Source organism: Lepisosteus platostomus, chromosome 15 (assembly GCF_059453375.1).
Source record: "Lepisosteus platostomus isolate fLepPlt1 chromosome 15, fLepPlt1.hap1, whole genome shotgun sequence".
NCBI classification, from domain to species: Eukaryota; Metazoa; Chordata; class Actinopteri; order Semionotiformes; family Lepisosteidae; genus Lepisosteus; species Lepisosteus platostomus.
Window position 1 is genome coordinate 19,623,866 of NC_142625.1, and position 22,944 is coordinate 19,646,809.

At 37.6% G+C, this 22,944-nt stretch overlaps 1 protein-coding gene across 1 annotated transcript in view; it reads right to left on the bottom strand.

The window, feature by feature from the left end:
* The window catches only part of cdh4 (cadherin 4, type 1, R-cadherin (retinal)), a 382,227-nt gene that overhangs the window by 39,409 nt on the left and 319,874 nt on the right, over positions 1–22,944 (bottom strand). Inside the window, exons 8-9 of the mRNA XM_088608237.1 lie at positions 19,199–19,371; positions 3,195–3,332 (exon numbers count right to left, since the gene is read on the bottom strand). Coding sequence (XP_088464363.1) covers positions 3,195–3,332; positions 19,199–19,371 — 311 coding nt within the window. The remainder of the gene's footprint in view (positions 1–3,194; positions 3,333–19,198; positions 19,372–22,944) is intronic.

Here is a 22,944-nt window from a genome sequence, read left to right on the forward strand (position 1 = left end):
TATGTCAATTCTGAATGCCTTTACCTTTAGAGATTGATTAATCACATTAGAATCTGGAGCTGAGGGTTGTTTCCAAAGGGGACTTTTAATAATCTCATTTTTATTCTGTGCTCTGTTACAGAGCAGAGATAATTCCTGCTCTACTGCTTTATCTTTCTTTTTTCTTTCTCTCCATCTTTTGGCTTCTTTCCATTTCTTTTCTGTACTGTAGATGAAAAGTCCCATTTAAAAAATAGACAACACAAACAGGTTCCCAATAGCCTCCCTCCACTAAAAGAACAAACACAATCAAACAAAAAAAGTGCGAGCTGTAGAATGACATAATAGGTTCCTAAATTTTTGAACATTTTCTTCCAGTCAATGAAAGAAGTAAATAAGTGATCACTGCAGGCTCTTAGTGAGTCAAGCTGGAAAAATGATGGCAGGTTCCTCTTATCAAAACATATGCCTAGAACACAAAGCTTCCTGGTAAAGATGCTACAGAGTGATTACTGTACATTCTGAGAAGAAAACAGTGGATACATTTTAATTTGAGTGTATATTTCAGGCTGTACTAGCAGAGTGGTTTAGGATAGACAGGAGGCTCATAGTAATGCAAGGGCTTCACTGGAAGAAACTTCAACAGAAATTGGGTAAAACGTTCATGAACCTACCTGAATGTGTTGCAAAAATAAGTTGTGTTCAGAACAGCACCTGCTATTTTCTTTTCTCATTTTTGGTGCTTTCAATTTGTCTTCACTTTTCCTTCTGTGCAATGCTATATCCCAGAAACATTTTTGTCTACCAAAAGGAAAGGTTTCCGATGTTGCTGGAGCCGAGAATATAAGTATTTTTGTGTGATAAATGTAGCAGGGCAGTGCCGATAAACAAGCAGATTAATCTCCCTGACAGATGAGGGGTCTGACCAACTTTATGGTTCCAAATTCTGTCAAGATGGGACTCAAAGCAGCACCAGAGAATCTGTTAAAACTTTAGCTTCCTCAGCAGCTCCGATACCAATTCTCTGTGAGGGCACATGATGTACTAGCCTCCTGTGGAGCAGTCATCTCTCACAGACATACACTGGGCAGCCCCAGGAGGGCTCAGACTGCACAGAGGTCAGAGAGGGGTCAGGCTGTAGAAAGAAGAATAGCTGCAGTTGTCATAAACCTTCAAAGGGAAATTGAGATGTTAGACTGAAGCATAGCCATTGGACATTTTTGAAGTTTAAATTTAGTGCAAATGTCTGCACCATGTAAAGGAAAGCTGGAAGATATTCATATGATATCTGCCTCCTGCAGCTCTGCATCTTCTCATTTATTGTATCTTACTGGTCAATTATGATCCCTCAAGAAATCAAATAAACAGATAAACATACTAACAAGTTTAACTGATCTCGTCACATTAAATGAGACTCTTGTGGTGAGGTTTCTCCCCAGGACTCCCGATAGTGTTTGAGTCTTGCACACCAGAAGACTGGCCTTGTTTGTGTAATGAACTTGCCTATACTCGTATGGGCTTGTGTCTGCGAGATGGAAAATTGAATCCCACGTCCAGCTACCCTGCTACACATGTCGCTTTGAGCATTGTTTTCAATTTTCAATTAACCTCATCTCTGACTTGCTGCCTGTACGGATATCCGAGAACTGTCTGCTTCTCTTTGGGTTTGATTTTTCTGTCGGCAGTCACCTCACTCCATCTTCAACTTCAGCCGCGGCCTCCACAGCAGCCCTCCGCCCGCCTGCCTCTGCAGCGCTCCGATATTCCTAGCCCTCCGCCCCTCAGGCTGGTAAGCGCGCTCACCTTGCTCGCCAGCCACGCTCGCCTGTCTCATTTAATCCATCACGATAACAAATTACCTTCTGAGTTTTCTCATTCCCTTCTATCACCAGGATGCTGCTATGTGCCTGCATGCGTCTGCGTTCCTGGAATAGGTATCATTTACTCTGTAAGAGAACATCACCGCTCTTTGCCTCTGAGGCATAGGGGGAGTCCCATTAACCACCAGAACGGACAGGCACAGCTAAGGAACACTCAGTACACAGATGCTTTATTTCTCAAGAAAAAAAAGATAAAGATAACATATGGCAACATTTGCAGTAATGTTGCATTTGCTTTGAAGTTATGTGCCGGTAAGTGACCTTTTATCATAGGTATAACCATTATGCTGTTATTATCGCAGTTATGATTATTAATGATATGATTTCAAATGTGTATTATTTTCCCCTGCTTGACAGATCAAGTGTCATGTGTCTTTTCAAATGATGGCTCTGCTTATACTCATCATTCTAAACAGCTGAATACAGCTCTGACAGTGATATAGCCCCTGCTGTGACTGAAATAGAACTGAGTGGAGCTAAGTTGACAAAACATTTTTCTACTTTGGCTGTAAATAAGTATGGCTGACAAAGCTATGCTACTTAACCCAGTTGCTTTCTGTGCCATTAAACATTTTGATTGAAGGCTTTCAGTACATCTGCAGATGAGTGGAAAAATCCACTCAAATTAAGAGTAAAACCCTGATGTGTAAAACCGTTGAGAGGGCCAGAACTGCCAAAATATCTGTTGGCTGGACTTAGTTTCCCTTCAGTTTCACTGCAGTTATGTGACAAAGAGAATTCAATGCTGGCTCAATCACCATGTGAGTCATTAATAAGCTTGTGTTTGAACCCAGAAAAAAAACAACAACAAAAAACTTCACATCCTGTTAGAAGCATTGAAAAAGGGATTAATGGGAATCAAACATCATTTCATTAACCCACACAGGATTAAAAGCAAACCCCCGAGCAACCCTAATCTCTGACAAAACTTGGTATTTTACCATTCTTTATATGAGATTTAGCTTATGTATTGCACACTTATGATGAATTAAGTTATTATTAAGTATTATTTTGTTACTTCCATTGTATAGACCTTTGACAAACTAAAAAGATTGGCTGATAAGCAGGTGCATTAATCTAAAAAGCTACCTGACTGGTGAGAGATCTCAGTGACTGTATGCCTTTACTTTTAAATTCCTGGGACTGCCTGGTGGCTCCAAGGATTTATTTCCTACTCCAGTCTCTCTGTAAGGAACCATGATATACCTCTGACCAGTAAAGTTGTCATCACTCATAGGCACATGCCAGGCAAAGGAAAGAGGTGAGAGAGAGGTCAGGTTATTACCATATACACTTGATTAAAGTAAAACAAACACGGTAGGCATCCCTACTCACAGTGCTGGCAGTGAGCTCTGGAGGGTTATCGTTGACATCTGTCACCGAGATAATGGCAGTGGCAGTGTTGGACAGCCCAAAGTTAAGATTGCCTTCCATGTCAGTGGCTTGGATAATGACGGTGTACTGGGACACTTTCTGCAAAACAAAAGAAATGTTCATAGATTTTAAAGGACTTAACTCTTACCATCAAGAGTGAATCAATAAACACAATAGATACAATTACATGCTTGCACAGTCAGATCACCACTCAACATTAGCGTGCAAAAAGCACAAGAAAGGAAACCCAGGTATTTTTTTGGATTAAGGGTGGGTTTTTCATTTTTTGGTTAACAGTAGGTATTTAATGAAACTGTTGATTTAAAACTGTGAATGGAAGCACAGATACTTTGAACCTGTAAAAATGTGTACTTTACATTGACGTAATTGGTAAACTACATAATTTGCACAATACTAAATAATAAAATATACCCTGAGAATAGTTATAGATCAAATCTAACTAAACACCAATTGGCAGAATGTTATAAATATAGATCCCTAAAATGGTAGAATGACAGTTTTTGTATTCAGTGCAGCACCCAGCACCTCTATGCTGGTAATGGTTTTAAAATACATCACCGTGCGTACGTGAAGTTAGGGGCTATAAAGCAAGAGTGTACGTTATGAGAGAGAGGGCCATTTATTAAAGCCTAACTGTCCCCACAGTGAGCTTGTGGTGCGAGAGGATCATCAGTCATTTTAATGGGAGCAATGGCACTTTGAAAAGAAACACTCTATTGGAGATATTATTCGGGGTGAATGAACATTACTTAGTCTTTTAACACGAAAAATGCCTAGGAGTTATCCAAACCACCTTTTTGAAGTGCACAGCTGCTACTTCCTGGGTTTCACTGTACTGTGGATATGATTTGGAATAAGAGCTTTAATTTTCAATAAATACATCTTTATGATTATTCTGGATCAGCACAGCCCTGGTAAATTGTACTGACTGGGGTGTTATCTTAAACTGTTTCAGTTTACCTGTCACACAAATAAGGATGAACACAATATTAAATTCAGTTAAGAAAAACTCGTCATTACTTCCAGTTATGTGTTTTGTTCTTCTACATTTAGCTGCAAGAACCCATTTATGATTGAAAAAAAATACAATAACTTGTATCTCAAAAAAAGGTTAAAATTACACTATTAAATTGTTAGCATTTCTAAGACACTTCCTTCTGTTTTTCCTAAGAAAAGCTTGAGATTGAACATTTTCTGGTACAGACTTTGAGTGTAATACAAACTGGAGATGTACAAGCGTACTCAGTAAAAGGTTAGTTGAACTATTGCATATTTAGTTTAAATTGTGCAAAATGAATATACCTGTCAATGTACTGTTAGAAACAAAACAATTTCTGAACCCCACTTCAGCAAAGTAAGAACTTGAAACAAAAGAGGCAAAGTGGAAACAAGGTATTGCATGTGGCAGGAGTAGGTCTTTATGTTTTTGACAGGCAATGGTTAATATTTCGAAAAGACAAGCACTTCATCCCAGGCTAGAGAGAAATGCTTTTGAACTGCTAAGCATTCACTCCCTTTCCTGAAATATCTATCATATAAAATAAATACCACCTCTTTGAGCCTTTGTATAGTCAAAGCTGCGCAACACAGATCACTCAGCAATACTTTCTGAAGCATTTAAATCACACTGACACTTAGGCAGGTAGCAGCCATTAATAACCTGTCTGTGGGTAATATGTAAGCCTTTCTTGCTCTATGTATTTTGAACCTTCAGTTGCATAGCCTAAAGTTATGATTCATTTAATCACTTCTGCATTTTCAGATATGAAATGTTTCCATCAAGGAGAAATTGGGGTTAGTGAGGAAATCAAATTGTCCCAGTTGTCATTTCAAACCTTGTGCAGAGTTCTGAGGTAAAACCCAATGATTTTTATGAATGTAGTTACACAATACTGTATATGATAAGATTGAGGCAGGTCACCCATGGAGCACGAGAAGACTTTAAAGTTCAAGCAAAGCTCACAAGATCAATGTCATACTCAATAAGTTGCATACCGTACATCAGCACCTCATCAGATTACATCAATTGAATGCATTTTTTGACAAAAAATTGCTTTGGAAATTTAATGTTGAAAGTTTATTATAGAGAAATAATCTAAAACAGTGTAATTTTCAGATATGTAATGTATTAATATATTGTTCATTGTACGAACAGAGTTAAGGGTAGAAATACCTTGCAGTTTTTACTCCTATATTAGAATACATGAATAGGATTAAGATTAGAAATGTCTGTTAAAGTTCCTTTAGCTGTAATAAAAAATGAGAACTGTTTTTGCTTGAGACATGTTGAAGATCTTATTCCCTTACTTCCTCTGAAGGCCTTAGGCAAACCAAAAACATTTTATGTAGCACTCAAACATACTCTACTTGCTGTTATATGGTATTTATTTTTATTTGGCTATAATGTGATGCTACAGTAATTTTCTGGTCTTACTTTATTAGGAAATTTTCAAAACAAGAACACAGGGATTAAAATTTTGAAATATGTCATAAAGACTGTTTTGGAATAGACTTTAGAAGATTATTGTTGGGTTTAAACTTCATTGACTCTAATTAACATTTTTTATTGCAGTGGGTTTAATGCATGTAAAAACAGTCTGATGAATGAAGTCCAAGTTGTCTGCCATTTAGCATTATTCATGCTAAATAGAGACCCGGAGTAACAGAAATCCTGCACAAAATCTGTGCTGAAACCAGTGCCAGAGATCTGGAGTTTGACTTCAGGCGCAGATTTTCCAATCAACACATCCATTATCCACTCAATATACATGCACTAACTGTGCTCAAAACAAAAGAACTGGGTATAATGAGTTTTATAGATCTCCTTTATAGATCTCCAGTACTCTTAAATCAGGTCACAGGGAAATAAGTAATATTTTCTGCTAGAACAAAAATACAGTCTTCCAGTTGCCCCAAGACATAAGGTTTAAAACTGTTTTATATAAAGACACTTGGGGGTTCACAAAGCACATGTGGGGTGTTTCATGGTAGGAAAGAATATGATTCTACAGTGCAATTTTCAGTATTGCTTAAAGAAAAATAAATACATTACTAAGCCTGTGAATCAATGAGGTAGATCTGTATTCATACAAGATGAAGAAACTCAACAGCCAAAAGAGTCTTCTGGAAAATCTCGGTTATCTCTAACTGTGATACTAAGAAAATGTATCAAAGGTGAAGATGGTTATGAATAATTTCAGTTATCAATGTTAAAATGACTGTAGAGCAGAAAGGTGTAATTATACATTAATGCTGCAAAAAAGGGGATTGTAGAAATGTATGAAAATACCAGTAATGGTTACAACCTGTAATAAGTCATGTTACAGTTACTTTTAAAAAGATTAAGTTGTTTTGATGTCAATAAGAACAAAGTACAATAATTTAGTGTTACAGGACAACTGTGAATAGACAAAGCACATATTAAAAAAATGGCCCTTTCTTCACAAGATTATAGTTTCTGACATGAGCAAAGATTTGTCTGTCTTACTGTGAATTTTCATTTGGTCCAAAAATCCTCTGCTATAGTTTAATTAATAACAAACTGGCACAATATTGCCAGAGGTACAGAGAGGTCAGTTTCTTTTGAAAGGGTTTCAGTTTGCATTCCAGCTTATCAGACACCAACTGACTGCAGCGATCATATTGTCACTTGTAATCTGAATCAAAATCACATTTACTTGAATTAGGCCAAAGCTTTACAAAAGGTAGTTTCAGTAAAGCAGGGGAGAAGTAACATCAATCGAGAACTAATTTAAAGCAATATATCAAGGACTGAAAAAGAAAATAAAGGTTTTATATTGTACACCTGGTTTAAATGATTATTACCTATTTGTTACAGAGCCTTTCAGGCAATGTCCTTCGTCAACTGGTTAGTAAAACTTTTACCATGATGCTTTAAACCTGTAGCTGTTTAAAGTGTACGTACTGTACTTAGTAATTTGTCATCCCAAGGGAAATTCACATTAATGATGAAGTATCCATAAGTCAGTAGGTTTCATATATATTTTAAAGCCTTTTCGAGAAGATGAGCAATCTCAGTACTGTCATACATTGTAGAGACTGTATTTATCATAAGAATGTTTTGTTTTGTTTCCCTTTATTACATTTTTATGGATTGAACTTCAGTTATCACAAATTGGAATCTTCCATACAAATATCCTGCTTTATATCTAAAGTAGCTAAAAAGCTGAAACTGAATCCATCAAACAAGAAAAATGACAACAATAAAAAGACCTCCTTATATCACTAATTCAGGTTGGAACTACCGTAGCAAGACCATTTAGGTTTTCTTTCCTCACCATGTCAATGTTTGGAGTCATGGTTTGTAAAACACTGTTTTGCGAGTCTGTGTGAGTCTGTATTCCTGGAGGTGTGTATCCTAATATTAGCTTTTGTAAATAAGGGAGTAAGTTCTATTTAGATCAGTGATTGCACCTCTTCATCGCCTTGGCGAATTATGCATTGAAATATGTTGAATCCTATTTGAAACTCACACATAATCAGAGGTGAACTACCAAGAGGATTTTTTAAAGGTATTTAAATTGAGGCTCAGGACTAATTATCCCATAACATGTGACTGAGTATACATATGACCAACCTTTATCCTTCCCCTTCCATCCACTTGTTTTGTTCTGTGGATGCTTGAAATTTGAGGACAAAAGAATTTTGGTTGATATGAGGATGATATTGTCTCTACAAACAATCAGTCATTTTAATCACAAAGCACAGTGAAGGTATCTCCAAAAGCTACAAAAGAAGTGTAGCTTCTATTGTACAATAGAAGATATAATAAAAGTGTTTTACTTTCTCATTGAATCCACCAGAACATTTCAAAAAGTTTTTGTTACTACAATACAGCACTGCTCCCCTTATGCTGACAGAAACCCGAATAAAACTGTACGCTGTTATTTAAGCCTTGTTTCACTAGACTTCCTGCATTTTACTTTTTTTAAACTTTAAAGCTCAGCAAAGAAATCTGTCACATGATTGTGCTCTCAGGCTGTAAAATGCATTTGCTGTGTCTGACAGCAGTGGCAGCCTTGCATGGTATAGATTCTACACATTTTCTAGAAGAAAAGCTGAGAGAAGCACTGCTTATGAATGGTGCAAGCAGGAATGAGATTCTGCTGTATGTAATCCTTCAGAGTTGGCTACACCTACAACTTTAATGTGGCACTTTAAGAGGGTGACAAGTACTGAAGAAGATGCACAGTGGGACCCAATAACCTGTCTGGACCAATTGCTGTGAGTCATGGCCAAGTCTGTTAATGATGTTACTACGAAAAAAAAAACATACAGTTTTCATTCCCTGGAGGCTGCATTGGTCCTGACCATGGTAGTGGCAGGAATCATTTTTTACAAGATGTTTTCTTTCAGTCTGTCCATTGAAATCTCAGGCAGAACTCAAGAACATGAGGGAAGAACCACTTGAAAACTTTGAATATTGGAATGTAAAATAATGACTGCTTACCTATGAATTTTCCTCATTTGAGATCTAATTGAATTTAAGAAATCTGCATTAAAGCTGCAGCTCTTACAGTTGAACAGACAAAGCAAGACCAATAGGTACAATAATTGGTTAAACAAAGATTGTGCATGTATTATAACAAACATTTTTGTCCCTTTGCTAGAAAAAACACATTCTTATCTTTATTGAATTTTAAGAATGATGTTGTTCATTCAAATATTTTTATGGAATTTAAATGGATTATCTAAAGACATTTTTTTTAGCTGTGACGTTTTGAATAGTCTCCGCAGTGCAGATTTTGCCAAATTATTTTGCACTGTTGCGTCACACAGCCCGACTCTATTAATTTATTCTTTGGGTCCTTCAGTGTTGTAGGGGAGTTTCTTTTGAATTGTCAAAAAATAATGAATGATTTTCTTTGGTAATCCACTTCTAAAGAGTGCTTTACTCATGGTGCCTGCAATCTGCAATCTTTGAAAGGGTTCCATTGCTTCTGAAATTCAGCAGAGCTGGAGAATATCCTTTCCAAGGCCTGGCAACCTATGCAGGCTTCCATGTGCCACATTGCATGGAAACAAGAGTAAACTCCAACCTGGTGAGCCACTTGGCTTGTATATGAACCTACCTTACCTATAAATATTTATAGTATTGAACAAACAGGGACACCCCAAATTCCAGTGTTTTTCTATTGTTCTGTGTACCACTATTCTGCAGTTTTTTCTATATCCAAATAGTGATTCCTACACTTTCACTGTTTTCCATTCTCAATACAAATAGCCCTTTTTGAAATATGTATTTTTTTTTATTTAGAAGATCTTTATTTCAAAATCTGCATCAGTTTTTATCACGATGTATGTTTGTAGTAAGATTTCTAAATTAAATCAAGAGTTTGCTTTTAGGGAGTATTAATACTATTCGCCATGAATCTATGCATATATACTGTACTTCAGATGAGATTTTTCAGACCCAGCCATTTAAAAGTTTCTGAAAAACCATCCATTACTGCGCTCTTTCGGGATCACCTACTATAACCTTTTGCTAGACCCTCCTACGTGTTTTCCTTGAAAGCTGTTATGTAATGTAAAGCTTGATTGATTGAAAATGTTGTACAACACATTAATTATATACAAGTGCCCTTCAGCATTTGTTAAAAATTGTAACATAAGAAAGTGTTTTTGGCTAGGTTTAACTCTTCTTCCTGAGACTCATATGTACAAAAGCAGGGCACAAGGTTGTTGAATGTTCACTACACGGGAGAAGTTCTGGACTTTGTTTCTGAGTCCCCCGTACATATTACCAGCAGCTTATTTCCGCTCCAGGAATTTAACTAGCAGATGAACCACTGACCCCTGAAAGCTGGTCTGTACCTGGGTTCACAAGGTGCCATCTCAACAGCATAACAAAAGCCAATTCATCTCGTATCCCCGGCCACGATCTGTGGTGAAAACCCCACCGGGATTCAGACCACTAGACTGTGAGTTTAGCATGAGTATGACTCACCCTTCACACTGTGTAAACAGATTTTTTTTAACCAGCTGAGTCACTACAGAAGTAGCAAATCTGAAAGAGACTGCATTAGGAATACAGGCTAAAGAAACACTTTTGGAAACTTCAGGTAATAAACAGCACCTTGTGCATCATACAAGCGTATTCTCAACTTCCTTTTCATCTTCCCAAGTTTGTACACGGATAGAAATGAGTGTTACATATTAATAAACTGTACAAATGTTGTTTTCTGCACTGAAAGACGCTAAAACATCTAAATATAAAGCAAAATGTTTAAACAATGTCTGCATCTATATACTGTATATAGAAATGTTAAAATTATCAAATTAGCTGGGTCATTATAGCTCAGTTTTTGTTAAACAAATGTTGCAAACAGCTCAACCAGGCTTCTTTTCTAAATTTAAAATCTGGAGTGTTTATTCAATGGTTAAATGTTTTTGCTCTGTATTAAAATGTTTGTACTGAAGTTGATGTAAGTATTCATTTATACAGAAATAAAAAAGTACAGTCAGTTATTTTTATAGGGATGCATTTCTCAGTTCTGAAAGAAATACCTGTGACTGATATTTATTATTGCAAAAAATACTAGGCAATAATCTTTCTTAAAAGATAGTGGACTTCAATAAGAAGATACTGGTAGCTTACTATATAAAGGAAAACGAATTCAATGTGGTGGTTTTCCTCTCACCACCCAGCACTCACATATCAAAACATTACAGGAACTGGTACAAGACCCATGAGCTAAATCTTTAATTGGCATGCGAGAGGAATGAAAACAAGAACTGCAGGCCTTAATGAGCCTTTTCGTAGGCCTTCGAATAAGATCTGAAGTGTCTCATTCACCTGCTAATTAGTGCGTAAATATTCTAATTAGGAAACAACTCCAGATGACTGGGATTAGCAATAAGGATGGCGCAAGCTGAGGCAGACAAGTGGCTCTCAAACCTTGCATGTCTTATTTAAATCCCTTCTGACACTGGAGTTCATGTAGAATGCAGCATTTACATAGTGCTACATAATTAGAGAAGTTAGCAATTGTTCATGTACTGTACCCAATTCTCCCTCCCCCCCCCCCAAACACTCACACCTTCACCAAAGTATTATATTACCTGTCACCTCAACCCGCGCAGGACTAAGTACAGTACCTCTCTAAGCATTAACCTGAGATGAAAAGAATCACAGCTGGTGGATCCTGTTGTAAGTGCTTAACGTGATCTCAGGCCATTTAGTTTTGGCAGAAATAGTATTGTTCCCCTTTTCCTTCCTTTTATTTTTTATTATTAAATTCAGGATTACAATGCCTTTTATAAATTAGCCCTTTTCAAAAAGTCCCAAAGTGCGGAAATACATTAAGAACAAATTAATAAACAATTGGCTCTTCCACAGAGCTGCTAAAATAAGTGTGAATGACCGGTAACACACTTCCATGATAGCAGCTGCTTGGCAGCTGTTTGGTTCAGAGAAATCTGCACACGTAGCTGGACAGCACAGTGGCACAGTGGTTAGCACTGCTTGTGACAGTGGGACATGGGTTCAATTCTGGACCTGAGTTCATGTCATCCCCCCGTGTTTGTGTGACTTTCTTCCAGGTGCCCGGCTTCTCCCAAAGCCCACATACCCATACTAGTACATTAATTGGCTTCTGAGAAAACTGGCCCTGGTGGGTGTTAGTGTGTGTGTCCCCTGCAATGGACTGGTGTCCCGTCCACGGTGTACCCTGCCTTGCTCCCATTGCTTACCTAGATGGTAAGCATTCATGCTCAATGATGATCTAAATTGTTTAGAAAATGGATGGATACAAACACAGCTGGCCCTAACAACCAGCCACTTAATAATTTCCATAATTGTTTTTACAGAAACTCCAAATTGTTGTTAAAACAACCCGACAGCGATTATTATTTGTTTCTTTTTTTTTATCTGTGTTGCGTTTTTGAGTGTGTATTTGTGAACCACTTTTCCAGACCTAAAAATGTGTACATCTGTTAGGGGCCTTATCCTCTGTCTAGTATCTACACAGGTACATGGAATGGCTAATCCCACACTCTGATTTTGCGGTTAGAAAATGGATTAGTGGTAAACTGATGAGAAACAGGAAAGGCACAAATAATGGGGAAAAAAACAAGGCTGTACAAGCCACAGTACTCGTCTTGTCTCATCACCGACTTTGATGAGCCAGGCTCGTTTGCCCTTGGCACACGAGGCAGGGGCACTGATGGCAGTTCCAAACACAGGTCCTCTGACAGCAGTCCCAGAACCGATCCATTCAGAGAAAAAACAAGAAGACAGCTGTACACCGAGATCCCTGCAGTGTCAGCTGTGTACACAGCAAGGCTGGAGATATTGTGAGGGATTATTGATTTGAAGATAGGAAAAGATCACACGGGGATGCAGGGACAATCTGCAGGCTCTCCTGGCTGTTTGTTGAAGCGATTAAGAAAGCACCTGTGGGCCCTCACCTCTGCACTTCAGGATCAGACTTATTTACCCTCAAGATGTCTCATCCTGACCCTAGCAGCATGGACCACTTGCCGTGTAGGCAGACTGTCTCCCTGGCTGACAACAATCTAAATAAATGCTGTTTTAAAAGTGGAATTCCCTGGGGGATGCCTTTTTGGTAGCATTTACTGATAAGTGCCAAATGCTTTTAGCAGTCAGAAATCATCACATCCTTTTGTCTTGGCTTTTCTAAAAAGTAAAAGTACCAGTTATTTCATGTGTTAGATTTTGCACATGGAGCTGCTAATGTCCTGAGAGTCTGTATTCAAGAAACAAATCCAGACATTTATAGCCAGTTTGGTGTCCCTAGGAGTGAACACCCAGATCTAGTTGCTACTGTCAAACTGGCCTGTCCTCTTAATGGATTTCAGCATGTAAACCGCTAAATAGGAATTTAAGTCATTTTTTATGACATCAAAGATGTTCAGCCAGTCCTGTCTGTGAGTATGCAGGGAATACTTTATCAGCAGACAGAAGATGAAATAGGTTTGCTAACATTTCAAATTAACCAAAACGACAGAGAGCGGTGGAGCTAAACTCTAAACGAAGGGAAAGTTGCCTCATTTTTCGATGGTTCATTTTCCCATCACCAGGGGACATTTTGTTCAGAGCAAATGCTACTGGAGGCGGAATGTAGTTTTTATTTATGTTTTTGGACAAGCTGTTTGCATGTCCTGTGGGGAAAAAACAAAACAAAAATGAGACTGAATCCAGATATAAGCGAAGAATAATGAGGCTTTATTCTGCTTGGGATATTCTTGTGACAAGTAAACTCATAAAGTTACCTTATGTTCAGTGGTTTCTTCTGAGGGTCAATTAAACCAGTGAAGATAAATGTATAGTTTTCATATGAAATGTTATAAAGATGTAGTATATGGGATTCAAAAATATGTAGTACATACACATTTAGAGAAAAAAAACTTGTATTTTTAATACATTAAAAACAATGTATATAAAGCTTGTAAAAAATAACATTACGTACCGTATTTATACACAGACAATGTATATACAGAAGATCAACTAACTAAAAACCAGTATTTGAGAACACAGATTTATTTGAAGCACTTCAAAAAGTATTTTTTGTGTTTTAAATTGTCACATGCCTACATGGTTTTCAAAGTATGAAGTACATTTTCAAATAATATGAATTAATTAAAACTTTAAAAAACAGTACAGTGACTTTGAAAGAGCTACAGAATTCAGTGGATAAGATGGGAGAAAATGTGCATGAGTTTGCAATATTTCACTTCACAAAGTTGGCCTCTATTGGAGAACTGACAACGCATCTTTGGTACAGACTTTTTTGAGTTTGCAAACAAACTCTTTTGAAGTGATATTGCAAGCAACGTGGCAATGATGCGTGCTCAGACAAGACAACACTGGAACTGTTAAACTGTCTAAATTAAAAAAAAAATCATCTGATGAAAACCCCATATAGTCCATAACTCAGTTAATTACATCCCTTCTGTCAAGCATGGTGGTAGCAGTGTTGTGTTATACTTACTTTGTAATAAAAACATAGAGTAAAGTAGTGGCAATTGTTAGACGAAAAGAGGAAAACCCACCTCAGATGTAAAACTTGGATAAAAATTCACTTTCCTGCAGGACAATGACTCAAAACACAAGGCCAGTGCTTCACTGTTGTGGTTTTAGAATAAGAAAGTGAATGTCCTTGAGTGGCCCAGTCAAAGTCCTGAATTGAATCCTATTGATTTCCAAAATGACATATGGCTGTAATTGCTGCAAAAGGTGCTTCCAACAGATATTGAGTTCACAGGTCTGAATACTTACAGTGTTCAATGAACATATTTGAGTTTTTTTCTCTAGAGTTTTGCAGACATTTACGGCAGACTGACAAATCTTTGGAAATCCTTAACCCGAGCATTCAGGTTTTCCATAAAATATCATTTACAAAATTGTGTCTGCATCATTTCGTAATTCCATCACAAGGAACATCTGAATAGTGTTGCCAGGCCAGTGCTGTATTACCTGTTTAAGCTCTTTATCCGACACTTTGAAAAATGACAGCATAACATCAATTAGCCAATGGGTGGTGCTGTATGCAAGGGAAACCATGACCCAAAAAAGGCTAGATGAAGCAGTGCCAGTCACGTCACAAGATCAAAAGAAGGCAAATAAAAACATTGTTGCAAGTCAAGTGTCTTCATCCGTTAGCATTCTAATTTCATGCACATCTACACTATCTATCATTGAATCTAATGAAAAGCCGCAGTTCTGATGGCACTACTGTATCGCTTAATCAGGTGCTACTGAATTACTGAGGTACAGAAAAAATGGATATTGGCCTTTATTTGAGATCCTTCATTAATGATCTCAGCTAGATAGACACTGCCTTAACAGTTTTTCTGGATATTTATGTTTTGCAACTAGAATCAAGACTGTGTGCTTAAGAAATCTATTTCATATGATTGTTTTCAATTTCTGGCAGTTTGCTTCCTTTATGCCATGAACAAGACAATCATTATTTTGTCTGAATATACAGCAATACAAATAGGCTTCTATAGGGATTTGGGAGTGATACAGAGCCCATTATCACCTTATCAGAGACATGATTTGAGATAACAGTAGTTTCAAGAGGATGGCTAGCTTGTCTGAGAAACAGTTATTATGGGGATCAGCCTTGCAGACATTCTGGTCATTTGAAAGTCATTTACGGGGATGGAGTCCGGATGAGGGCAGGGAGCTGTATATCACAATTGAAAAGATCTAAATGTTTCAGATGGAAGAACCACTAGATGACCTAATCTAGTGAGCATTAATTATGCAAGTATTTCTTTTTTATTCTGCATCACTCACCTTGATTTACAGTTTTTTATGTTCAAACTGTACGAAACCAGTTAGAAAAAAGTGCTTTTAGGTGGACACAGAATATTTAATTAATTGGTTTCACATATGTGCTATCAGGAAACCAGTCTCTTGTAATAATGTATTTATTTTGTAAATAAGGATGAGGCACATGGGATAGTGTGTGAAGCAGTTTAATCTCTGTGAGAAAATGGCTGTGAGTAAATAATTAAGGTCAATGTATTACACCTTTATTTTTAACAACAACAATTCAATAATCTTTATTCAGAATGTTCCATGCCCAACTTGATATGCTCCAGTACTTTTCTGCTGCAGATTGTCTAAAAGTGCAAACTTAATTTCTTTCTAAACTTAGGAGTCAACATGATGGGACAAAGTAATGCAGTACATAAATGAATAAACATCTTATTCACAGCCTCACTGCATTGTGAAGCATCAGGAAGTTTAAATATCCATTTTTGACATTTGAAGAGTCCCAGCATACTACTTCATGAGGTAAACAGGTGCTGTAGAAATGTCAAAATCTCTCATTAAGGGCTGCTCAGTGATCCATTGCATTCTCTATTGTATTTAGGAATTTTAAAAGAGAGGTGGATTGGTCCTCTGGGAAAATACACCATTGGTATTAATCTTCTTTTGAAGAGTTTTGATATTGAGATTTTACGTTTAGAGGAGACATCTTGAATATTAAACCCCAAATTTGTAGACCGGTTATTTGTCTTCCTCCCAATTCAACAGTCTTTGACATGATATTTCACTTGCACTGTGTTTTTCCAGCTGGGGATGTGATGTTAGGTACACAAAAGAAAGTTACAGAAAAACAGAAATACAGTGCCTTGCGAAAGTATTCGGCCCCCTTGAACTTTTCAACCTTTTGCCACATTTCAGGCTTCAAACATAAAGATATAAATTTTTTATTTTATGTGAAGAATCACCAACAAGTGGGACACAATTGTGAAGTGGAACGAAATCTATTGGATTTTTGAAACTTTTTTAACTAATAAAAAAATGAAAAGTGGGGCGTGCAAAATTATTCGGCCCCTTTACTTTCAGTGCAGCAAACTCACTCCAGAAGTTCAGCGAGGATCTCTGAATGATCCAATGTTGTCCTAAATGACTGATGGTGATAAATAGAATCCACCTGTGTGTAATCAAGTCTCTGTATAAATGCACCTGCTCTGTGATAGTCTCAAGGTTCTGTTGAAAGCGCAGAGAGCATCATGAAGACCAAGGAACACACCAGGCAGGTCCGTAATACTGTTGTGGAGAAGTTTAAAGCCGGATTTGGATACAAAAAGATTTCCCAAGCTTCAAACATCCCAAGGAGCACTGTGCAAGCGATCATCTTGAAATGGAAGGAGTATCAGACCACTGCAAATCTACCAAGACCTGGCCGTCCCTCTAAACTTTCAGCTCAGACAAGGAGAAGACTGATCAGAGATGCAGCCAAGAGGCCCATGATCACTCTGGATGAACTGCAGAGAACTACAGCTGAGGTGGGAGAGTCTGTCCATAGGACAACAATCAGTCTTACACTGCACAAATCTGGCCTTTATGGAAGAGTGGCAAGAAGAAAGCCATTTCTCAAAGATATCCATAAAAAGTCTCGTCTAAAGTTTGCCACAAGCCACCTGGGAGACACCCCAAACATGTGGAAGAAGGTGCTCTGGTCAGATGAAACCAAAATCAAACTTTTTGGCCACAATGCAAAACGATATGTTTGGCGTAAAAGCAACACAGCTCATCACCCTCAACACACCATCCCCACTGTCAAACATGGTGGTGGCAGCATCATGGTTTGGGCCTGCTTTTCTTCAGCAGGGACAGGGAAGATGGTTAAAATTGAGGGGAAGATGGATGCAGCCAAATACAGGACCATTCTGGATGAAAACCTGTTGGAGTCTGCAAAAGACCTGAAACTGGGACGGAGATTTATCTTCCAACAAGACAATGATCCCAAACATACAGCAAAATCTACAAAGGAATGGTTCACAAATAAACGTATCCAGGTGTTTGAATGGCCAAGTCAAAGTCCAGACCTGAATCCAATCGAGAATCTGTGGAAAGAGCTGAAAACTGCTGTTCACAAACGCTCTCCATCCAACCTCACTGAGCTCGAGCTGTTTTGCAAGGAAGAATGGGCAAGAATTTCAGTCTCTCGATGTGCAAAACTGATAGAGACATACCCCAAGCGACTTGCAGCTGTAATCGCAGCAAAAGGTGGCTCTACAAAGTATTAACGCAAGGGGGCCGAATAATTTTGCACGCCCCACTTTTCATTTTTTTATTCGTTAAAAAAGTTTCAAAAATCCAATAGATTTCGTTCCACTTCACAATTGTGTCCCACTTGTTGGTGATTCTTCACATATAAATTTTTTATTTTATCTTTATGTTTGAAGCCTGAAATGTGGCAAAAGGTTGAAAAGTTCAAGGGGGCCGAATACTTTCGCAAGGCACTGTATAGATGTGTCATCTATTTATCAGGAATTAAAGTTTCTAATACTGGGTAGCTACAGTATCTATGGTTTCTCTGCCCTTGTAATCTCTACATTGCTGTTTATGCAATCTGACAGACATATGGTTTTGATATTAATTCACAGAAACACTTTAGTTGCAATTTCTGAGTTACTTTACTCTTGAACTGCAAAAATATGGATTTTCACACACCACTTGATCAAATTACATAAATAACAGATCTTCTAACATATTTTCTAAAAGTAGGTGTTAGTCTAAGTGTCAAGGTGTTTGTAGAACTGGCTGATAAAATGTTGAGTGCTTCCTGTTTGCACATTTTTTTCATATCCATTGTTGAAAAACTGTGTATAGAACTCAGCTGTCCAGTGCATGTACTGTAACTGCATTAAAAGCTGAGAAAATGAACAGCAGCTAAGGTTCTATACCACCTGTCAAGCCAACAACAAAGACCAGATTATCTACACTATCATATGAAAAACAGCTAAGGGAATTTCAATGGTTTAGCACATGACATGGCAATAACTTAGTACGTATTCATTGACAGATGCCACATGCATCCTTGATATACAGAATGGATAGATGTTGACATATTGTTAACAGTTTTGTCATGGTGACAATTCAATTATAATGGTAGAATATTCCCTGCTGGTAAATTGGTCTATTTTGTAAAAATGACAAGCTTTGTTAAACAATGACAACTTATAATAATGAAAGTCACTATGTACACTGTTGATCTAAAATAATACAGGCAACACATCATATTTGTGAAATGCACGATGTAGGCTTATTGTCTAGCACTACAGTCAATATTTTTGGGATGACCCATTTTTCATTTTATTATCTAATGTGGTTGGAAGGTTAGGCTTGCTGGGATGAGCTCCATTTAATTTGCGACCCTGTATTGGTTGAAGCAGTTACAAAATGAATGGGTTGGAAGGTTATGAATAAGAGAGGGCATTCAGACCTAAACAGAGTTTTAGTAGACTTTTGATCTACTGTAAAGCTTCATTAGATACATATTATGTTCCATCACGCCACACCCGTGTGATTGATACAATAGGTGGTAAAAAATGATTTAAATATAATCTCATGGATGACGAAAAAGACTTGATTTTCGTAAATCAAAAATCATCTGAGCATTGTCACCCTGCCCCATACCAGATTGCAGACCTACCTCTCTGTCCAGCCCAGCTGCCACTGTGACAATGTCTCCCGTCTCGCTGTTGATGGTGAACATGTTGGGAATAGGGCTATGTGGGGATTGGGAGAGAATCCTGTATCGCACCATCCCATTGGCTGTTGTATCATCATCTGCATCGTTTGCTGTCACCTTCATCACGTAGGATCCTAATAAAGAACAAGATCATCCAGGTTTTACTATGTATTATTTTATATGTCACAAAGCTAGATGTACTGTATGTACATTTGAGATTTGTACTATATTGCAGTTGCATTCCTTAAAACATCAATTTTTCTCTGTTGTCTTTGCTTTACAATTTCATAGTAAAGCAAACAAAAATAAATTAGATCCCACCCTCATGCTTAAAAAAATAAATGGTGGTGAAACAAAATGTTTTTATTCAGCAGACGATTCTCTCCGAGTTCTCTCATGTTTTGTTTCTCATTTTACAATTTACATTTTTTAATCACAGGTCACGAACAGAATGTTGATGAATGCAAGAATTTAGTTTTTGACACCTGCCTCCACCCTGTTGGGAGGTTTGCTTACTCAATTTAGCAAATGCTACACATTACACATCATATTGAATTCTAGTTAGGTGGCTGATGAGAATGGATGAAGCTTTATCCTAACCTCACGTTCAGAGTTACAGGGGTTGTGAGCTCTCCATGGCTTTGGCCACACTTAGAAAACTTCAGTGCAGAACCTCACGTCCCTCAACAAAATGTAATGACTAGATAACAACCAAATCAGGCTATCTGTTCTATTTGGGATTTTTTCACATTCACGTTAGCAAACAGATGTGCGAGACAGGGCCAGTTTGCGCTGTTAGTTCAGCTGCAATCTAATTGCAAGTGATAGCACCATCATTTCAGTAACACCCCGTGCCGCACTATTACTGTAACTGCAACTTCTATTTCAAACTTCATTAAATTTCAAAGCAAGATTTGTCACTTGCCCAGAGAGAAACTCGGCTCAATACAGTGCCGGTTTCAAAGGGGCCAGATCAATGTTAAGACAACTTCACATTCCCTTCCTCTTCCTTCCCCATCAAAAGGGGAATGCAGAACACAACGTGTCAAACATCTACTCATTAATTTCATTAAGTGAAATTCTTAACACGCTTAATCTTGGCTCCTTTGTATGGGTGGGTGTGAAAATGCTACTATGCGCCTGAAAGGATTAATTTCTCAGCCCCTTAAATTACTATTTAATTTGAAAACTAATTCAGCTCTGTAATTGGCTTTCCACTCAAATCGCTGGAGCTCAAAATTCAAACTTTTATAATTCATATGCATCTCATGGATGGAGCCACACGGACTCGCTGGGCTGTGGTATTATTTCTCGGCTCAAAGCTGCTTCAGTTTCTGCTTTGCTGGCCCTGTGCAATGACGGGTGTCTTCCTTAAATGTGCACAAGTGTGTACTAAAATGGAATACCCAAAAGGAAAACAATTTCAGCTGCTAGGCTGAGAGCGGTGAAAAAGGCACCAACTGCAGCATTATAGCCAGGCTTCAGTGTTAATACAGCAGGTGTTTCACTCTGGTGTAAGTGCTGTTTAAGATCAGACAACAGACAACAGTTTAGGTCGGTTAAAAGTGGGAAGGTTATTTTAAGGACAAGACCCTCTGTAACTGCGCCTTGTAGACTCGTGTTGGACAAATAGATGTTTGTTATTTAAATCTTGGCTTTTAACCCCCTACTGCTGTGCAAAAAAAGAAACAAAATCTATTGTACCACCAGGTGCCACTGTGTGGTATGGATATAAATATCTCTTATGCCTGATTTTGAAAAGTTCTTAGAAGGTATTAGAAAATCAGCACCAAAAAGCTACTTGAAAAGAATGTATGCCTCTATGACAACATATTGGATGTTTTTAGAAACGTCTTTCAAAAGCAATTGTTCAAAAGTTAAAATAACTGAGCACCATGAAAGAAAGAAATACCTGTCTGTGCTTCCTTTTTTCCATGAGGTCTTTGCATGTGCCAAAGCGCCCGAGCAGCAATGAATTGGATTGAAACGAAATTTCTTTTTCAAGGAACAGAAGAGGAGAAAGGGCCAAACGAGACCTCGTCCAGCCAGAAACCCACTACACTGCCGTCTGACTGGAGAGGGGGAAGCTGTGAACCAGAGATGCTTTTTCACATGGCTAAGCACTATCTCGCTTCTCAGTTTACCGCTACTGAATGGTCCAGTGACTGCCTGAAAGCCTCTGGGATGGGATTTATAAGTTTGATCCACAGATAAGGTTGAGTGTCTTTTGGAATAAACCAAGGAATAAGTTGTCTGATACAGCCTAAAAGACAAAGGGTCATATTGATGAATGCACTGTGCTAATGTGATACAATTTTGTAGCTTTATCTAATGGAAATCATTGGTTATTATATTTAGAGTTTTTGATTTGCATTTGTGTTGTCCTTTACATGATATTCTCTTTCTCAAAGTCTTTTGCTCTCATATGAAACCTGACTATGTAGTAATACAATATGCAGTAGGAAAAGGAAAGAATTTAACCAGCTGAACAACGCTTTTCACTTAATAAAACAATTCTCCCTCAGAAAGTAGAATTAACAAGACCTTTGGCAGTTATAAGAGGTTGAAACCCCTAAAACAATTTTCTTAATTATCTTTATGGAAGGCCTCTTTTAAAAAGTCTTTCCTCTATTTGCTAAGAGAAAATATAAATACATTTTCAAAAAAATCAAACACGATAAACTCTTGAAGGCTGAAAGACAATCTCAAGGTAAACATGCAGTAAAACATTGTGCCTTACTTCCTCTCAGGGATGAAGAGCAGTGAGACTGACTTGGAGACATTCACTTGCCCACCTAAAGGGCGATCAATAGGTTTCGCAATCCACCATGATAGAAGCAAGAGTTTTTGGAGACTCAAGTCTCCAGGCAGCGTCGAATGTAGTGATGAATGTTTTGCTGCTGCAAAGCAGTGTGTCCTGACGAAGCTCCTTAAGAGTTTATCTAGTCTGGACTCCACAGTGCACCTTTCCCAAACATCTTACTAACGTGCAAAAGACACTTGAACGTATGACACATTTTACTTTTGTTGTTTTTCTTGTCCATGAACACATTCAAGCTTTTTGACAACAAGATCATGTTCCTCTGTTTAGCTCTTTGCTCTTTATGGAGGAACAATTAGGGTACTTCAAGACATGCCATTTGCTGTCAGACAAGCCCAAAGTTTTCTTCTGATCTCTAACTTACCTCTCTGTCTTTCAGAAATCGATCCTGTACACATCACTGCATGATATATACAAAATATATCAAAGAGCCTACTGTATATACAGTATGTTCTATATGGGGTTCCTGTAGGTTTTGCTCTTCCATTTAAGCTTGAATAAAACCACATGTAGTACTTTATAAAACACTTCTACCAAAGTTTGGCTTAGATATTGATCTTTTGAAGCTTTCATCTTATCACCAAAAGGCAATAAAGCTAGTGAGAGAAAAACCAATAGGAGATGCCACGTCAGTTTAAATCCTCAAAAGAATCTTCTTAAATGTGCAGAAATCATGTTACCAGATATATTTGTGGGTGTTCAGTAGTAATAATTTTATATAATGCTGTGAAAATATTGTGCACAGTATTCTAAATGAGGTTTAACAATTACAATATATAATTTGAATATAACATCATTTAATTTAAATCATATACTTTTAACAATATATCCAAACATTTTTTGCTTTATTGTAATTCCCCATTATGTCTTGAAGATGTAATTGATG